Below are 17,378 nucleotides of genomic sequence, written 5' to 3'. Positions count from 1 at the left end.
GGAGGCCGGGTTTCTAGTTAGAAACAGACATAAACAACTTTGAGTTCAGGTTGTAAAAGTGCTTCAGGGCTCATTAAACCTGCACATACAACACTAAGGAGGGGTGGAGGAAGCAGGGAAACATGAGATCGTGCTGCCCAGGTGTGATCATGCTGGGCTAGGGCATGCAGGGTCACCCCGGACAAAGCCTGGAAACTGGAGAGTGATGGCAATGACAAAGACTGAAGCCACAGAAAAGGTAGTTGGAGAAAGTTAAAAATTTCCCAGTAAAAATGTTGCTGAGAGCAAGCGTCCTGGGTGCAAGAGGGGAGAGTAGCAAGAGGAGAGAGTAGCTGCCCTGCCTGTAAGATGTGGATGGTCGGCCGGGCGCGGTGGCTCACGCTTGTAATCCCAGCACTTTGGGAGGCCGAGGCGGGCGGATCATGAGGTCAGGAGATCCAGACCACGGTGAAACCCCGTCTACTAAAAATACAAAAAGTTAGCCGGGCGTGGTGGCGGGCGCCTGTAGTCCCAGCTACTCGGAGAGGCTGAGGCGGGAGAATGGCGTGAACCTGGGAGGCGGAGCTTGCAGTGAGCCGAGATTGCACCACTACACTCCAGCCTGGGTGACAGAGCGAGACTCCGTCTCAAAAATAAAAATAAAGATGTGGATGGTCTATGGGGATCAGGTCCTCAGTGGCAGGAATGTAAAGTCTTGCAGGAAATAGGGGTCAATGCAAAGAAGGTGTGTGTGGCCAAAGCAGGCTGCCACTATTGGGCTGTGAGGTGACGGCATCATTAACAAGCTACTTCCCCCCAAGAATTCTCAGCTCTACTCACAGCAACCCTCCAAGGGACAAGTGTGGGCTGTGAAGAACCTTGGATGCCAGGCCAAGCTGGAGTCCAAGTTGTGCTTAGTGGAGGATGGGGATGAGGCCCAGGAGCTGAGGCTGGGGTGCAAGCTGTGAAAGGGGAAGAGACCAGACAGCTGCCAGCATGGTTTTTTTGTTTGTTTTTGAGACAGAGTCTCGCTGTGTTGCCCAGGCTGGTGTGTAGTGGCATGATCTTGGCTCACTGCAACCTCTGCCTCCCGGGCTCAAGTGATTCTCCTGCCTCAGCCTCCCGAGTAGCTGGGATTACAGGCATGTGCCACCATGCCTAGCTAATATTTGTATTTTTAGTAGAGACAGGGTTTCGCCATGTTGGTCAGGCTGATCTCGAACTCCTGACCTCAGGTGATCCACCCGCCTCGGCCTCTCAAAGTGCTAGGATTACAGGCGTGAGCCACCACGCCCGGCCGGCATTGTTTTTTAATGGTTTATGAAACACTTCTTAAGAGAAATTGGAGCCGGGCGCGGTGGCTCACGCTTGTAATCCCAGCACTTTGGGAGGCCGAGGCGGGCGGATCACGAGGTCAGGAGATCGAGACCACGGTGAAACCCCGTCTCTACTAAAAAATACAAAAAAAAAATTAGCCGGGCGCGGTGGCGGGCGCCTGTAGTCCCAGCTACTCGGAGGCTGAGGCAGGAGAATGGCGTGAACCCGGGAGGCGGAGCTTGCAGTGAGCCGAGATTGCGCCACTGCACTCCAGCCCGGGCGACAGAGCGAGACTCTGTCTCAAAAAAAAAAAAAAAGAGAAATTGGAAATTACAGAAAAATGTAAGGAAAAGTTGTTTGCATCCCCATGCCTGTGGAGGTGTATTTTGGTGTTTTTTTCCCGATCTTTTTTCTCTACTTGGAAATGTGGCAGGCACCACAGAAGACAGTGTGCCCGTGCCTTTTGGGGGCAGGGGTAGAGCAGGGCTTGGGAGTCTGGAGACCTCTGTAGGACTTGCAGTTTGGCCCACATGCTAAGCCGGTGATTCCAGGGCTGGGTCTGCCGTGGCTCAGAAAGTGATCGGAGGCCGGGCGCTGTGGCTCACGCCTGTAATCCCAGCACTTTGGGAAGCCAAGGCTGGTGGATCACCTGAGGTCAGGAGTTCCAGACCAACCTGGTCCAACATGGTGAAACCTCGTCTCTACTAAAAATACAAAACTTAGCTGGGCATGGTGGCGGTTGCCTGTAATCCCAGCCACTCAGGAGGCTGAGGGAGAATTGCTTGAACCCAGGAGGCGGAGGTTGCAGTGAGCTGAGATCATGCCATTGCACTCTAGCCTGGGCGACAAGAATGAAACTCCATCTCAAAAAAAAAAAAAAAAAAAGTTCTCAGAAACAGCTTGGCCTTCTCCGAACCAGGCTCTCAATAGTATCCTGCAGCTGTCCAGGCTTTTGACCTGCATCCTTGGCCTTCAAAACAGAACACCCAGCTCTTCCCCTCCACTGGCCCACCACCCGGGAGGCCCAAATAGCCTTTGAACTAGCACAAGGTCCTGGTTCCTTTGTCTTAGAGAACAGCAGGATCCAAGGCCTGCCCTCACAAGATGAGGAGGCAGCAGCTGAGAGGCAGGGATTTTTTTTCTCATTGGAGAGTCTAAATTTGATGAAGGAATCCAAAGCTCAGAAAGGTAAAGCAACCAGCTTGAGGTCACACAGCAAGTCAGTGCTGGGGCCAGGACACAGCAGTGAATGAGAGGATAGCTAAAGCCTCCAGGGAAGGGCTCAAAGCTGTAGGCCTATGCACACGAATGGGGTGAGGTCCCCGAGGTACAGATTAGGCACCCATTTTATAGGCCAGGTCACAGAGCTGGTTTACAAAATCCCTGCCCAGAGTGTGGCCCCAGGTGGCAGGAAGAAGAGAGAAGGCCTCTGATCACTTCCTAAGCAGTGGAATCACAGGGAGAACTTACTGTCATTAAACCAGTTGATGACAGGGTGGGGAATGCCTCAGTTTCTCCCACCCTCGAGGGCCTATAGGACTACAGTTCCCAGGGCCCCGTGCTGCAGGCTAGCGGCCTCCCGCCAGTGCCGGCCAGTAACCTGAGCATCTCCAAAAGGTCACTTCAGAGCTCCTTGAGGGACAGCAACAGGGGGAGCCCAGAGCTGCTCAGCTTCGGTGGGGGTGGAGTGAGGGCTGTGGCCCTGCCTCACACAACCTCCCTACAATGCAGGGTCGTGGGCCCCTTTCTCAAAGACATCCAGTGGCCTCTGCTAGTTGCACCTCTTCCGTCAGGGGACACTGACTTGGCTCCTGCACCACAGCCTGCAGGGGGTCCTTGTTCCTTTTGCCACAACACATGGCCTCCCATCCTGGTTCAGCCACCGACAGACAGCTCCCCAGTCCAACACTCTACCTGCTCCTTCTTGTATCCAACCCTCCAAAAGGCAGGGACAAGGGACAGAAGACCATGTGCAAGGCCTGGAGGAAGTGGGTCAGCACAGGCCTGTGAACAAGCCAGGCCAGTCTTGGCGGCCCAAGTGGAGCTCACCTCTCCCTCCCCTCTCCTCTCCTCCGCTTACCCTGAAAATAGCTCCCTGAGCTGCCAGGCCAAGACCCTCCCATTGCAGGGGAGGCGGGGTGTGCTGCCCAGCGCCAGGCTTTAAATCCCCTTGAGGCTGGGGAGCTCCACTCCTTGGCTGGAGGCAGTGCTGAGGCCACCGGCCCCTCCACCATCAGTCCAGTCCGGCCCGCCCTCCTGCAGCCATGTCCCGGCCCCTGTCAGACCAAGAGAAAAGAAAGCAAATCAGTGTGCGTGGCCTGGCCGGCGTGGAGAACGTGACTGAGCTGAAAAAGAACTTCAACCGGCACCTGCATTTCACACTTGTAAAGGACCGCAATGTGGCCACCCCACGAGACTACTACTTTGCGCTGGCCCATACCGTGCGCGACCACCTCGTGGGGCGCTGGATCCGCACGCAGCAGCACTACTATGAGAAGGACCCCAAGGTGCTGCTGGGGAACCTGGGGTGGGGGTATGGGCTGGAGGCGCCGCCGGGGAGCTGGTGATCTTAAGTGGCTGCCCCTCGTCACTCTAGGTTCTTGGGGTTGGAGAATCCAGGGGTGCCAGGTACAGGGGGTGCTGGGACAATCTGAGGGAGAAACCTGGGGCAGGAGTGGGGGTCAGGGAGCTCAGAGCAGGTGGGCTGGCTGCGAAGGGTCAGCGCCCACTCGGAGAAGGTTGGAGGGGGTGCTGGTGGGCAGGACGGCGCCTGTGGCCTGGCTGGGCCCAGGTGGAAGGACACGTCAGTTGCTGCATGTATGTGTGGTGTGCCTGTGCAGCAGGCGGGGCTGGGGCAGCTGGGGCAGCAGAGATCAAGTGTCCGGTGGGGTCACTGGTAAATGTCAGCAACCTGACACGCCTCGGTGGGGAGTGGGGGAGGGGCAGGCAGACAGGCCCCGGGAGGAGACCCAGGAAACCGGGAGACCAGGAACTGGCAGCATCCTAGTTTCTGGTGCCTCTGGGTCTCCTTGGGATTGAGGCTTGAGGGCCAAGGGGAACTGGACAGTGCAAGGATGGGAGGTGACAGTCTCTAGCCCAGTCTCTAGCCACTGTGTGACCTTGAGCAAATGACTTTTTTCTCTGGGCCTTGGCCTTGCCCTCCTGGGGAGCTCTTGGAGGCACTTCCGCAGGTCCTGGTGCCCTGCTGGGCTGTGCAGGGTGTGTGTGCAGGGGGAAGGGGCGCCCACTCTCCCGAGTACCTCAGTCCCTGAAGTGGGTATGGCCAGTGCCATTTCCCAGATGAGGAAACTGAGGCCAAAGAGAGTGATTTGTCCAAAGTCAGAGGAATGCTGGGACCAGAACCTTACCTGCTGGGCCCCAAAGCCTGAGACAGGGAGAAACAAATTGGGGACAGGGATGGGACTGCTGAGCAGGGCAGGCAGGCCAGAGGTCCAGGCGTGGCTGGGCCTGGCTGAGTGTTGGTGTGTGGCCCTGACCCCATTCCCTGCCCGTCCGTCTCTCTGGGCAGAGGATCTACTACCTGTCTTTAGAGTTCTATATGGGACGGACGCTACAGAACACCATGGTGAACCTGGCCTTAGAGAATGCCTGTGACGAGGCCACCTACCAGGTGTGTGTGAGGTGGGGAAAGCCGTGGGGACTGGGGGATTCCCCTGCTGACACTTGGTCCTGACCACTGTCACCCTCACCCCTCCAGCTGGGCCTGGACATGGAGGAGCTGGAGGAAATTGAGGAGGATGCGGGGCTGGGCAATGGGGGCCTGGGCCGGCTGGCAGGTAAGCGGACAGGGCCGTGAGGGTGGAGTGGGCCGATGGGGTCCTCCATGCTGGGTTCCTGACACCCACCTCCCTGCACACCCCCAGCCTGCTTTCTCGACTCCATGGCAACACTGGGCCTGGCTGCCTATGGCTACGGGATTCGCTATGAGTTTGGGATTTTTAACCAGAAGATCTCCGGGGGCTGGCAGGTGAGCAGCCTTGGCTCTAACCTTGTGGGGTCTAGTCAGGATGGGGAAGACTCCCACTTGTTTACCACCTCTGGAAAGGTCCGAAACAGCCCCCCAAGCTCTGTGGAAAGCATCCTTGCTGCTCCCCACCCCCTGACCCGAAGCCAGCTGGTGCCCCTGAAACAGGTGGTCCATATCCCACTCAATAGCCCAGCAGACCAGGGGCCCGCCTCAGAGCTCCTAACTTATACTTGGTGTAGGGTACTCTGACCCACAGCCCCTGCCCTGCCCCACCGTGCACTGTAAGTGCCTGCACTGATACTGCTGGCCTTTCTCCCTGACCTGCCTTGGGTGCAGATGGAGGAGGCTGATGACTGGCTTCGCTATGGCAACCCCTGGGAGAAGGCCCGGCCTGAGTTCACACTACCTGTGCACTTCTACGGCCATGTGGAGCACACCAGCCAGGGAGCCAAGTGGGTGGACACACAGGTGAGGATGAAGCTGGGGGTTGGGGTAGCCCAGAGAAGGGGAGGGAAGAGAAGGAAGCCCAGAGAGGAAGCAGGACCCAGTGTATTTTACAACTGAGGATGCTGAGGCTCAGAGAGGTTAAGTGACTTACTCAAAGTCATACAGCTGAAGCCAGGGGAGACTGGAGACAGGGACACAGGGGAGCCAGACTAAGTGCAGAGCCTGGAAAGGGAGAGAGGCTGCCTTGCTCCCCCAGTGTCTCCCCACGACCTGGCTCCACTCCACACCATGAGATTTATCAAAGGACCATCTTGGCGACTTGAGTCTTCCCTAAACATTTCGACAGCAGCACCCCAGAAAGGGGGACAGGAGAAAAATGGGGCCTTCCGAAAGGAATTCACTCATCACACAGCAAGTTAGAGGGATCCTAAAACCAAACCAAATCTAGACACAGTGGCTCATGCCCGTAATCCCAGCACTTTAGAAGGCCGAGGCGATAGTATGGCTTGAGTTCAGGATTTCAAGACCAGCCTGGGTAACATAGAGAGACCTTGTCTCTACAAAAAATAAAAAAAAAAAAAAATAGACTGGGGCAGTGGGTCATACCTGTAATCCCAGCACTTTGGGAGGCCAAGGCAGGTGGATCACCTGATGTCAGGAGTTCAAGACCAGCCTGACCAATATGGTGAAACCCAGTCTCTACTAAAAACACAAAAACATTAGCCGGGCATGGATGGCACGTGCCTGTAATCCCAGCCACTCAGGAGGCTGAAGCTGGAGAATCGCTTGAATCCGGGAGGTGGAGGTTGCAGTGAGCCAAGATAGTGCCACTGCACTCCAGCCTGGGCAGCAGAGTGAGGCTCCTTCTCAAAAACAAACATACGAAAAACAAACCCAGTTCAGGCAATCTTCCTGTTGAAGCTTCAGGTCATCAGCCCCCAGATGGGCTGCAGATAAACCACTAGGCTTTCAGAACTGAGCATTTGTTTGCTGTTCTCCAGGTTAAGATGCAGTGGGGGCTGCTGGCAGTCCATTGCCAGGTGCACGTGGCAGCTGGCACAAGTGGCTGTGGCTGGAAGGCAGGAGACCTGGCTCCCTCTGGTGCTGCCAGCCTGGCTGTGTGCTCGGGGATGGGTCCCTTCCCTCTCTGTGTGTCAGCTCCCACTGTGCTCCAATCAGGGTGACTGAATGTGGGGAAGGAGGGCGATGCCCCTTAAAAGGGCTCCCTTGGAGGGGTGAATGTACCCCTGGCACCGTGTAGCAGACAATTATTGATGTTTGCTAGTTATGGAAGGTGGGGCAGAATTAGTCACCATGAATTAGCCCTGTGGTCAACCAGACATGAGACCTTTGGAGGGACTTGACCTCTGTGACCCATTCAGCCTAGCCCTGGGTTCCCCCAGCCCTCTCATGAGTCCACAGTGTCCTCTAGCTTTTGCTCAGGCCAGGGTGGCCAGCCCAGCCCCCATCGCTGCAGAGTGGTCGTCAGCAGAGCCCCTCCTAGGCTCCAGGCTTATCACCTGCCTCCTTCCATTCTCCTCACCACTGTCTGCCCAGGCAGGGCTTATGGGTGTCGGGGAGGTGTTGAGGGTGTCTTCGCTCTAGATGAGGTCCAGAGAGACTATGGGGTTTGCTCATGGTTACCCAGCTCCTCGATGCTAGTGTCAGGACAAGAGCCTGGGTCTGCAGCGTTCAGGGATAAAGCCTTGAGTCCCAGGCCCAAGGGGAGGGAGGCAATTGCCATGGCTGGCCAGCTCCTGACAGGATTGCCCCCTGCAGGTGGTACTGGCCATGCCCTATGATACACCCGTGCCTGGCTATCGCAACAACGTCGTCAACACCATGCGCCTCTGGTCTGCCAAGGCTCCCAATGACTTCAACCTCAAGGACTGTGAGTTCATCCGCTGGTAGCCAGCAACCCCAGCTTGCCCGCTGGCCACGCCCAGCGCAGGCCTTACCCTGTCCCCACTTTCGTCCCTCAGTCAACGTCGGTGGCTACATCCAGGCTGTGTTGGACCGAAACCTGGCGGAGAACATCTCTCGTGTCCTGTATCCCAATGATAATGTGCGTCACCCCCTGGGCTGGGGGCTGGAAGCCTGAGTCGTTGGCAGTAGGGGTCAGGGAGAGCTGGGGAAGCACACTTGCTGGTGCCCTAGTCACACCCAGGGCATATTGCTGGCCTTGTGCGTCCTGTGCCCCCACCTCAAGTCTTTTGAGTGCAAGGACACCTGAGTCCTGAGGAAAGTGGGTTAGCGAAGGGCACTTTGGAGGGGCTGTTCCCTGGCGACACCCACAACGCACTCGGTTCTTGTGCGCCTCTTCCTGACACTGTCTGTCACCACTAGTTCTTGGTGGAGGAAAGGCCCCTGGGTCCCAGCGAGGGGGCCGGCTCAGGGCTCCCGGTATGGGTGGGAGTCCCTCCTGGCCACACCCACCGCAGCTTTAGGCCACGCCCCCACCACCCTGACTCACTGCTGCCTCATGCTGTCCACAGTTCTTCGAGGGGAAGGAGCTGCGGCTGAAGCAGGAGTATTTCGTGGTGGCTGCCACCCTCCAGGACATCATCCGTCGCTTCAAGTCTTCCAAGTTCGGCTGCCGTGATCCCGTGCGCACAAACTTCGATGCCTTCCCAGATAAGGTACCATGCGCGTGGAGGGCGCCTCTGTGACCAGACAGTGTGTGCCAGTCCTCTCCCTCCAGCCTCGGCCTGCCTGCCCCATGTGATAGATAAGGGAGTGGAGGCTGGGAGTGTGGGAGGGTCAGCTGCTCGGGACCCACAATCCACAGGCCCATAACCTGGGCTTCCCTCCTCCTCCCGCCCCACTCCCCCCATTCCTCCCACCCCCATGAGCACCTGCCTGCCTCTGCCCACAGCCCTGTCACAGAACTGTGCTGGGCTCTCTGGGGGCCTCCAAATGGCATAGGACAGTGACCATAGCATGGAATGCGGTTTGGAGCCCAGACTGACTCCTCCCCCTACCCCAGGTGGCCATCCAGCTCAATGACACCCACCCCTCCCTGGCCATCCCCGAGCTGATGAGGATCTTGGTGGACCTGGAGCGGATGGACTGGGACAAGGTGGGCTTCAGGGTCCCTCTGCCTCATCTGATGCCCTCCGCTTCAGGGTTCCCTTCCCAGTTTGGGAGCATGGGAGGATATGAGTGGAGTGAAGGGATTGGAGCCTGAGGCCAGAGGGACCGTCCTGGAACCTGGCACTGCAGTGGGGGGCGGGGGCCGCTGGGCTGCACAGTGTGTGAGGAGACCCATTGGGCTGAGGTTGGCATCCTGACTGCCCACCCCGTGTGCCAGGCGTGGGATGTGACAATGAGGACCTGTGCCTACACCAACCACACGGTGCTGCCCGAGGCCCTGGAGCGCTGGCCGGTGCACCTCTTGGAGACGCTGCTGCCGCGGCACCTCCAGATCATCTATGAGATCAACCAGCGCTTCCTCAACGTGAGTCAGGAGGCTTGGGGGATGGTGTGGAGGTGAGGAGGGGACACCCAGTCTGGGCCTGGGAGTCGGGGCGTCCAGCCAGGGCCCTGAGACTCTGGGGCAGTGGGGGCTCTGGGCAGAGCTCTGGGGGTGTGGGGCTGGGGACTGGGGATGGGGGTTCCTGGGTCTGGTCCTAGCTCTGGGCTCTCTGGGCACAGCGGGTGGCGGCCGCATTCCCAGGGGACATAGACCGGCTGCGGCGAATGTCGCTGGTGGAGGAGGGTGCAGTGAAGCGCATCAACATGGCACACCTGTGCATTGCGGGTTCGCATGCTGTCAACGGCGTGGCGCGCATCCACTCCGAGATCCTCAAGAAGACCATGTGAGCCCCGCTTTCCAGATCCCGCCCCTTTCTAGGCCCCACCCACTCTACGCCTCTGTCACACAGAAGCCCCGCCCTTCACCGACCACTCTCTGGTCTCTGGGCCCTGGCGCCTTTCACAGGTGGCGTCATTCTTACAAGCACAGCAGCCCCTTCCAGTGCCGCCCTATCCTGAGATGACCCCCTCTTACACACAGCACCCCCAACCTTCCCCACGTCTGCATTCCCTGCCCCAGGGCCCTTTCAGCAAGACACCCGGGTAGGGGCCCCAGGGCAGAGGCCTTCATCGTACAGGGGTGAGTGGTGACCCTCGTCCAACCTCATCCTGCAGCTTCAAAGACTTCTATGAGCTGGAGCCTCATAAGTTCCAGAATAAGACCAACGGCATCACCCCTCGGCGCTGGCTAGTTCTGTGTAACCCCGGGCTGGCAGAGGTCATTGCTGAGGTGAGAGGCCACCGTAGGGCCAGTAGAGTCAACATGGGTCCCTGCAGGGATCAGCTGGGTATGGTCGTGTAGGTGGTTCACTGCATCAGGGCTCCCAGCCGAAGGCTGAAATCCCTCCTGCACTGTGTTCCCCAAGCCTCGCATCCGCCTGGAGGAGGGACACCATCTTATTTGCATGAGGGTGCTCTGTGTGCTAATGGAGGCCCTGGCTGTGGAGGTGAACGCAGCAGAGGTCACAGTCTAATGGAGGGAGTCATCCATGGGTCACATCTGAAGTGAGCCTGGAAGGGGGCAGATATCTGGTAGGGAAGGCGCAAGGTCATGCTGGCGTTAGGAAAAGGCCAGGAAGCCAGGAAAGCCTGCTGGGGTCAGGTGGGGTCAGCCATCAGAGCTCAAGGACGGGAGGGGAGGAAGGTGCATGGATGCCTGTGCCCCATCTGGGCGGCTGGAGGAGGAGGGGCTGGGAGGGCCCCCAGAGCAGCCTGCTGGGTGGAGGGGGCTTGGCTGACCTGGAAAGGGCCCCTTCTGTGTTGGGAGGAGGGAGGACAGGGGGATGGGCTTGGCTGAGAGCCGTCTTCCCACAGCGCATCGGGGAGGACTTCATCTCCGACCTGGACCAGCTGCGCAAACTGCTCTCCTTTGTGGATGATGAAGCTTTCATTCGGGATGTGGCCAAAGTGAAGCAGGTGGGGAGAGCTGCAATGTGGGACAGCTGTGCTGTGTGGAGAGCGCTGGAGGGGCCAGATGTCTGGGTCAGGCGTGGCAAATAGAGCTCATCTCTCCTGCCAGCCCAGGCCGTTGGTGGAAGTTGCCTGGAGTCTGTGGTGGGAAGGCATCATCTGACCTCACGTGAACAGTGCTGACGTTGATTAGCAATGTCTGCCCTGGTGCGGGAGTGGACAGAAGTAGCCAGTGAGCCTCCTGGTAGCCATCCTCCTGGGGCTGAGTGAATGGAGTGTGGACTGTAGGATTTCCTGAGGCTGTGGCCTGTTGGTGAGACCTTCCCTGTCTCCGCCTCCAGGAAAACAAGTTGAAGTTTGCTGCCTACCTAGAGAGGGAATACAAAGTCCACATCAACCCCAACTCACTCTTCGACATCCAGGTGAAGCGGATTCACGAATATAAACGACAGCTCCTCAACTGCCTCCATGTCATCACCCTGTACAACCGTGAGTGGCAGCCACTCTACCCTGCCTCTCAGTGCTCCTCCGTGTTCCTGCGGCATAGTACATTTGCCCAACCAACATCTCCTTTGGACTTGGGACTACTCTTGGGACATGGAATTATCCCCATTTCACAGATGGGCAAACTGAGGCTGAGAGAGCATAGCAAGTGATTGTCCAAGTCAGGCCTACTGTCTCCTAGCCCAGCCTCTGTCAGGAGCTACTTACTACCCAGAGGGAAAAGTAGGCCCACTGGATCCCTCTCGTTTCTCCACAGGCATCAAGAGGGAGCCCAATAAGTTTTTTGTGCCTCGGACTGTGATGATTGGAGGGAAGGTGAGAAGCCAGGCTCCAGCCCTGGGCTCCCGTCCTTTGATATATCCAGGCTGAGGTCAGCCCAGCTGAGTTGCAGGATAGGAGGTGGGGGGCCAGGCAGTAGAGGTGACCCCAGACTTTGTCCCCTCAGGCTGCACCTGGGTACCACATGGCCAAGATGATCATCAAACTCATCACAGCCATCGGGGATGTGGTCAACCATGACCCCGCAGTGGGTGACCGCCTCCGTGTCATCTTCCTGGAGAACTACCGAGTCTCACTGGCCGAGAAAGGTGGGTGCTGCCAACAGGGACCCTAGGGAGGCTCTGACTAGTTCAGTCTCAGGAAGAGGCATCAGTCATCTCTTCCTGGGATACTTGTACTTGAAAGGAGAATCTGGAGAGGGCAATGCTTAAACCATGAGGAGGCCGGGTGCAGTGGCCCATGCCTGTAATCCCAGCACTTTGGGAGGCCAAGGTGGGTGGATCACCTGAGGTCAGGAGTTCAAGACCAGCCTGGCCAACATGGTGAAACCCCATCTCTACTAAAAATACAAAAATTAGCCGGGCGTGGTGGCAGGCGCCTATAATCCCAGCTACTTGGGAGGCTGAAGCAGGAGAATCACTTGAACCTGGGAGGCGGAGGTTGCCGTGAGCCGAGATCACGCCATTGCACTCCAGCCTGGGCAGCAAAAGCAAAACTCCGTCTCAAAAAACAAAACAAGAGGAAACAAAACAAAGCAAAAACCCCATGAGGATACCCTCTAATGGTGGAATTTCAGGCAGTACAGGGTGAAATTACCTTCAAATCTGCAACAGAGGTGGGGAAATCCAGGTTGGACCTAGATGGTCAAGAATCAACAAGAGGTAGAGGGCAGTGGGGGTGTAGTATGAGAGGGAGGCTTGGCTGGTGAAGACTGGGAGTTTGGGGTGGGGCGACTCTGAGTCCAGCTATGCCTGGGGCCAGCCTAATCTGAGAGTCCCCAGCTGGTGTGAGGGTCTTCCCTGAGTTGACTTGTCCCCCTGCTGCCACCCCACAGTGATCCCAGCTGCAGACCTCTCTGAGCAGATCTCCACTGCGGGCACTGAAGCCTCAGGCACCGGCAACATGAAGTTCATGCTCAACGGGGCTCTGACCATTGGCACCATGGACGGGGCCAATGTGGAGATGGCAGAAGAGGCGGGAGAGGAAAACTTCTTCATCTTTGGCATGCGGGTGGAGGATGTGGATAAGCTTGACCAAAGAGGGTATGGGGGTCAGGGTTCACGGGCAAAAGACACCCAGGTGTGGCTGCTGGAGGCTGGTGCTGGGAACAAGAGGCATGTCTGGAAAGACTGGTCCAGGCCCAGCAAGGTCTTGGTCATGGCCAGCAGGATTCTGGGAAACTTTAGAGGGCGCTTACAGCAAATAAGGTTAATGAAATTGGAAAAGAAAGAAGTAATACAGAACTGAAGGAAAAGGAAGAGAATATTATATTAACCCTAACAGATAATATTGTTTGGGACATGGAAGTAAAAAAATCCTTGCTCCAGGCCAGGTGCGGTGGCTCACGCCTGTAATCCCAGCACTTTGGGAGGCTAAGGCAGGCGGATCACGAGGTCAGGAGATCGAGACCATCCTGGCTAACACGGTGAAACCCCATCTCTACTAAAAATACAAAAAATTAGCCGGGCGTGTTGGCAGGTGCCTGTAGTCCCAGCTGATCGGGAGGCTGAGGCAGGAGAATGGCGTGAACCCAGGAGGCGGAGCTTGCAGTGAGCCGAGATCGGGTCACTGCGCTCCAGCCTGGGCGACAGGGACAGACTCTGTCTCAAAAAAAAAAAAAAAAAAAAGGGCCGGGCGCGGTGGCTCACGCTTGTAATCCCAGCACTTTGGGAGGCCGAGGCGGGTGGATCATGAGGTCAGGAGATCGAGACCATGGTGAAACCCCGTCTCTACTAAAAATACAAAAAAATAGCCGGGCGTGGTGGCGGGCGCCTGTAGTCCCAGCTACTCGGAGAGGCTGAGGCAGGAGAATGGCATGAACCCGGGAGGTGGAGCTTGCAGTGAGCCGAGATTATGCCACTGCACTCCAGCCTGGGCGACAGAGCGAGACTCCGTCTCAAAAAAAAAAAAAAAAAAAAAAAAAAAAATCCTTGCTCCCTGGAAGGCATAGGCAAAAGGGAAATATGGGCACAGTAGTTACAAGGGGCCTATGGTCAGAAACAGTTCTTCAGAGGAGACATTATCCTGGTATTACATTAAAAAATTTGTTTTTATTGTATTTTATTTTTATTTATTTATTTTTTTGAGACGGAGTCTCGCTCTGTCACCCAGGCTGGAGTGCAGTGGCACGATCTTGGCTCACTGCAAGCTCCGCCTCCTGGGTTCATGCCATTCTCCTGCCTCAGCCTCCTGAGTAGCTGGGACTACAGGCACCTGCTGCCATGCCCGGGCTAATTTTTTGTATTTTTAGTGGAGACGGGGTTTCACCATGTTAGCCAGGATGGTCTTGATCTCCTGACCTCGTGATCCGCCTGCCTCGGCCTCCCAAAGTGCTGGGATTACAGGCATGACCCACCGTGTCTGGCCTATTTATTTTTTTTGAGATGGAGTTTTGCTGTTGTTGCCCAGGCTGGAGTGCAATGGCGCGACCTTGGCTCACCGCAACCTCCGCCTCCTGGGTACAAGCGATTCTCCTGCCTCAGCCTCCTGAGTAGCTGGGATTACAGGTGCCTGCCACCACGCCCAGCTAATTTTTGTATTTTTAGTAGAGACGGGGTTTCATCATTTTGGCCAGGATGGTCTCTATCTCCTGACCTCGTGATCCACCCTCCTCAGCCTCCCAAGTGCTGGGCTTACAGGGGTGAGCCACTGTGCCTGGCCTATTTATTTTTATTTTTTTGAGACAGAGTCACTCTGTCACCCAGGCTGGAGTGCAATGGCATAATTTTGGCTCACTGCAACCTCTGCCTCCCAGTTTCAAGCGATTCTCTCACCTCAGCATCGCGAGTAGCTGGGAATACAGGTACCCACCATCACGCCCAGGTAATTTTTGTATTTTTGTAGAGATGGGGTTTCACCATGTTGGCCAGGCTGGTCTTGAACTCCTGACCTCAAGTAATCCGCCCGCCTCGGCCTCCCAAAGTGCTGGGTTTACAGGCGTGAGCCACCGCGCCCTGCTTGAATCCTGATATCTTAACACTGGAGAGAGATTTTCCATGTTATTAGTCTTCAAAAATATTTTATTTTTTATTTTATTTTTTTATGAGACGGAGTCTCGCTCTGTCGCCCAGGCTGGAGTGCAGTGGCGCCAGCCATCTTGGCTCACTGCAAGCTCCGCCTCCCCGGGTTCACGCCATTCTCCTGTCTCAGCCTCCCGAGTAGCTGGGACTACAGGCGCCTGCAACCACGCCCGGCTAATTTTTGTATTTTTAGTAGAGACGGGGTTTCACTATGTTAGCCAGGTTAGTGTCGATCTCCTGACCTCGTGATCTGCCCGCCTCGGCCTCCCAAAGTGCTGGGATTACAGGCGTGAGCCACCGCGCCCGGCCAAAAATATTTTAAATGTTTGTATAACATTCCATCCTATAAGCATGTCACAACTTATTTAATCAATTCCATATATCTGGACACTAAGGTTGATTTCTGGTTTGTTAAATATTACTGTGATGAGCAACCTTTTAAAGTCTACATCCACATCTGATGATTTCCTTAAGATAATTATTGGAACGGCGATATTTCTGAGTTAAAAACTATGAGTTCTTAAGGCTCTTGATACAGATTGCCAAACTGCTTTCCAGAAAGTTTCTCCCAGTTTACACTCCCACAACAGCTTCCCAGAGTTGGCATTAAACACTGAAAGGAGTGTCTCCTGTGAGGCTTCACTAGAAAGCTGACTGTCCCATGGGCAGGAGGGAGCTGTGAGATGTTGTGAGCACGGTCCCGCATGCTCAGAACGAGGCCTGGAAGAACCCTCTGGCTGCAGGATGGAGACAGTGCTGGAGGGGGCAGGTGGGGGACCACTGTGGGGGCTGACACCATAATGCAAGGAGAGTCGCCTGAGAGTCACACGAGGGGACAGGGATTAGAGACTTTGTGGGGAGCGCCGGTTTCTGGTTGGAAGGGTTAGGGTGTGAGACTGGCCTGTGGAGTGCTTTGAGCCGTGGTGGGGGCGCTGAGGGTCAGCTGAAGGGTTATCTGTTTTTTTTTGAGATGGAGTCTCGCTCTGTTGCCCAGGCTGGAGTGCAGTGGCATGATCTCGGTTCACTGCAACCTCCGCCTCCTGGGTTCAAATGATTCTTCCACCTCAGCCTCCCGAGGAGCTGGGATTACAGGCACACGACACCACGCCTGGCTACTTTTTGTATTTTTGTAGAGACTGGGTTTCACCATGTTGGCCAGTCTGGTCTTGAACTCCTGACCTCCTCAGATGATCCGCCCACCTCGGCCACCCAAAGTGCTGGGATTACAGGCATGGGCCACCGTGCCGGGCCCGGTTGAAGAGTTGTGCCTGTTAGCTGCTCTTGCTGCCCGAGGGCAGGGCCGGATATGGACTTGGGCTACTGGAGGAGAAAAGCCATTTTGGAGCAAAGAAACTGGTTAAGAGACAGCAGTGGCGTGTGGGAGGAAAAGAGCTTTTACGGGGGCCTTGGCTCTACTTAACACTTAGCTTTCTGTATCCTCCGGGCCTCAGTTTCCTCATTCACAAAGGAGGGATGAAAAGCTGAGCAGAGAAGGGGAGTTGCAGGGAGGCCCTCCAGGGGGGATGTGGCAGCCCTGGGGAGCAGCAGGCTGGGCCTGGGTTTTGACCCTGGGGCATGGGACTTCTCAGCTTTTCTCTGGAAGAGGAGCCAGGAACCCCTTTCCAGGGAGCTGACCGCAGGTCCGTCCTGGCAGGTACAATGCCCAGGAGTACTACGATCGCATTCCTGAGCTTCGGCAGGTCATTGAGCAGCTGAGCAGTGGCTTCTTCTCCCCCAAACAGCCCGACCTGTTCAAGGACATTGTCAATATGCTCATGCACCATGACCGGTGAGCTGGTTGGCCCGGGAATCACTCAGGTGGGGCTGCTGGGCGGATCGAGGCTCAGGTGTGTGGTGGGGAAGCCGGACAGGGGTCCTGGCAGTTGGAGCCAGGCGCCTTTGGAAGCAGCATGACCCTCTATGTCCCCGGCTGTCCACTGGGACAGGGCAGGCTTGGCCCTTGACCTCATAGAACTTATCCTAGCCCCCTAAAGGAATAGCACAGGCCTATCCTTTCCCCTCCAGGTTTAAAGTCTTCGCAGATTACGAAGACTACATTAAATGCCAGGAGAAAGTCAGCGCCTTGTACAAGGTGAGGGGTCCTCGGCCAGGGGTTGGCAGGGCTTTGGTGGCCCTGGTTGGGATGAGGCAGAAGGTGGAGATCCTGCCAACAGAGTGAACCAGAGCTTCCCTTTGACCTGCAGAACCCAAGAGAGTGGACGCGGATGGTGATCCGGAACATAGCCACCTCTGGCAAGTTCTCCAGTGACCGCACCATTGCCCAGTATGCCCGGGAGATCTGGGGTGTGGAGCCTTCCCGCCAGCGCCTGCCAGCCCCGGATGAGGCCATCTGAGCCTCCAGACCAGACCCCAAACCAGCCCTTGAGCCTGTCACAATCCCTTGGGCCAGCCCCAGCACCTCATGCAGAGGGTGGGGTACTGGAGTTAGATCTCTAAGCCCCCTCCTGGAACCCTCATTTTCCCCACTCTCAATGTCCCAGTGTCCAGCGTGACTAAGGACACGGGCCCCCTTCCTTCCTCGGGCTCCGAGTCCCCTCCTATTTATGGGGTCTGACCAACTGCACCCATTCCCCAATAAACTGATTCTCCTTGGGAGCCTCCTTACTCCTCTCTTTGTTGGGAAATATTTTTAGCTCTTGGCGGGCTCAACAGCAGCCGCG

The 17,378-nt window shown here is 56.4% G+C and overlaps 1 protein-coding gene across 2 annotated transcripts; it reads left to right on the top strand.

Moving 5' to 3' along the window:
* Positions 1-2,759: 2,759 nt before the first annotated feature.
* PYGM (glycogen phosphorylase, muscle associated) lies at positions 2,760-17,322 on the top strand. Of its 2 annotated transcripts, XM_055245178.2 has the most exons (20): positions 3,468-3,803; positions 4,826-4,927; positions 5,015-5,093; positions 5,181-5,284; positions 5,621-5,752; positions 7,511-7,622; positions 7,714-7,796; positions 8,227-8,370; positions 8,718-8,810; positions 9,042-9,188; positions 9,386-9,549; positions 9,881-9,995; positions 10,580-10,681; positions 11,017-11,164; positions 11,436-11,494; positions 11,625-11,766; positions 12,513-12,720; positions 16,352-16,486; positions 16,723-16,789; positions 16,902-17,322. In XM_055245178.2, exons 1-20 carry the CDS (start codon positions 3,561-3,563, stop codon positions 17,049-17,051), a joined length of 2,529 nt encoding a protein of 842 aa, XP_055101153.1. In that variant the 5' UTR covers positions 3,468-3,560; the 3' UTR covers positions 17,052-17,322. The 2 variants fall into 2 exon arrangements, with proteins under 2 accessions (XP_055101236.1, XP_055101153.1); XM_055245261.2 differs by lacking the exons at positions 4,826-4,927; positions 5,015-5,093 and having other exon boundaries at positions 2,760-3,803; positions 5,264-5,284.
* The last annotated feature ends 56 nt before the right edge of the window (positions 17,323-17,378 follow it).

This window comes from Symphalangus syndactylus, chromosome 1 (assembly GCF_028878055.3).
Source record: "Symphalangus syndactylus isolate Jambi chromosome 1, NHGRI_mSymSyn1-v2.1_pri, whole genome shotgun sequence".
Lineage (NCBI taxonomy): Eukaryota > Metazoa > Chordata > Mammalia > Primates > Hylobatidae > Symphalangus > Symphalangus syndactylus.
Note: the sequence above shows the minus strand (reverse complement) of the source record. Positions and strands in the feature narration are given on the sequence as shown.

Coding starts and splice junctions, on each gene's coding strand:
- PYGM (XM_055245178.2), top strand. CDS start 3,561: ATGTCCCGGCCCCTGTCAGACCAAGAGAAAAGAAAGCAAATCAGTGTG. Junction 11,767..12,512: donor AGTCTCACTGGCCGAGAAAG/GTGGGTGCTGCC, acceptor GCCACCCCACAG/TGATCCCAGCTGCAGACCTC. Junction 12,721..16,351: donor GATAAGCTTGACCAAAGAGG/GTATGGGGGTCA, acceptor CCGTCCTGGCAG/GTACAATGCCCAGGAGTACT.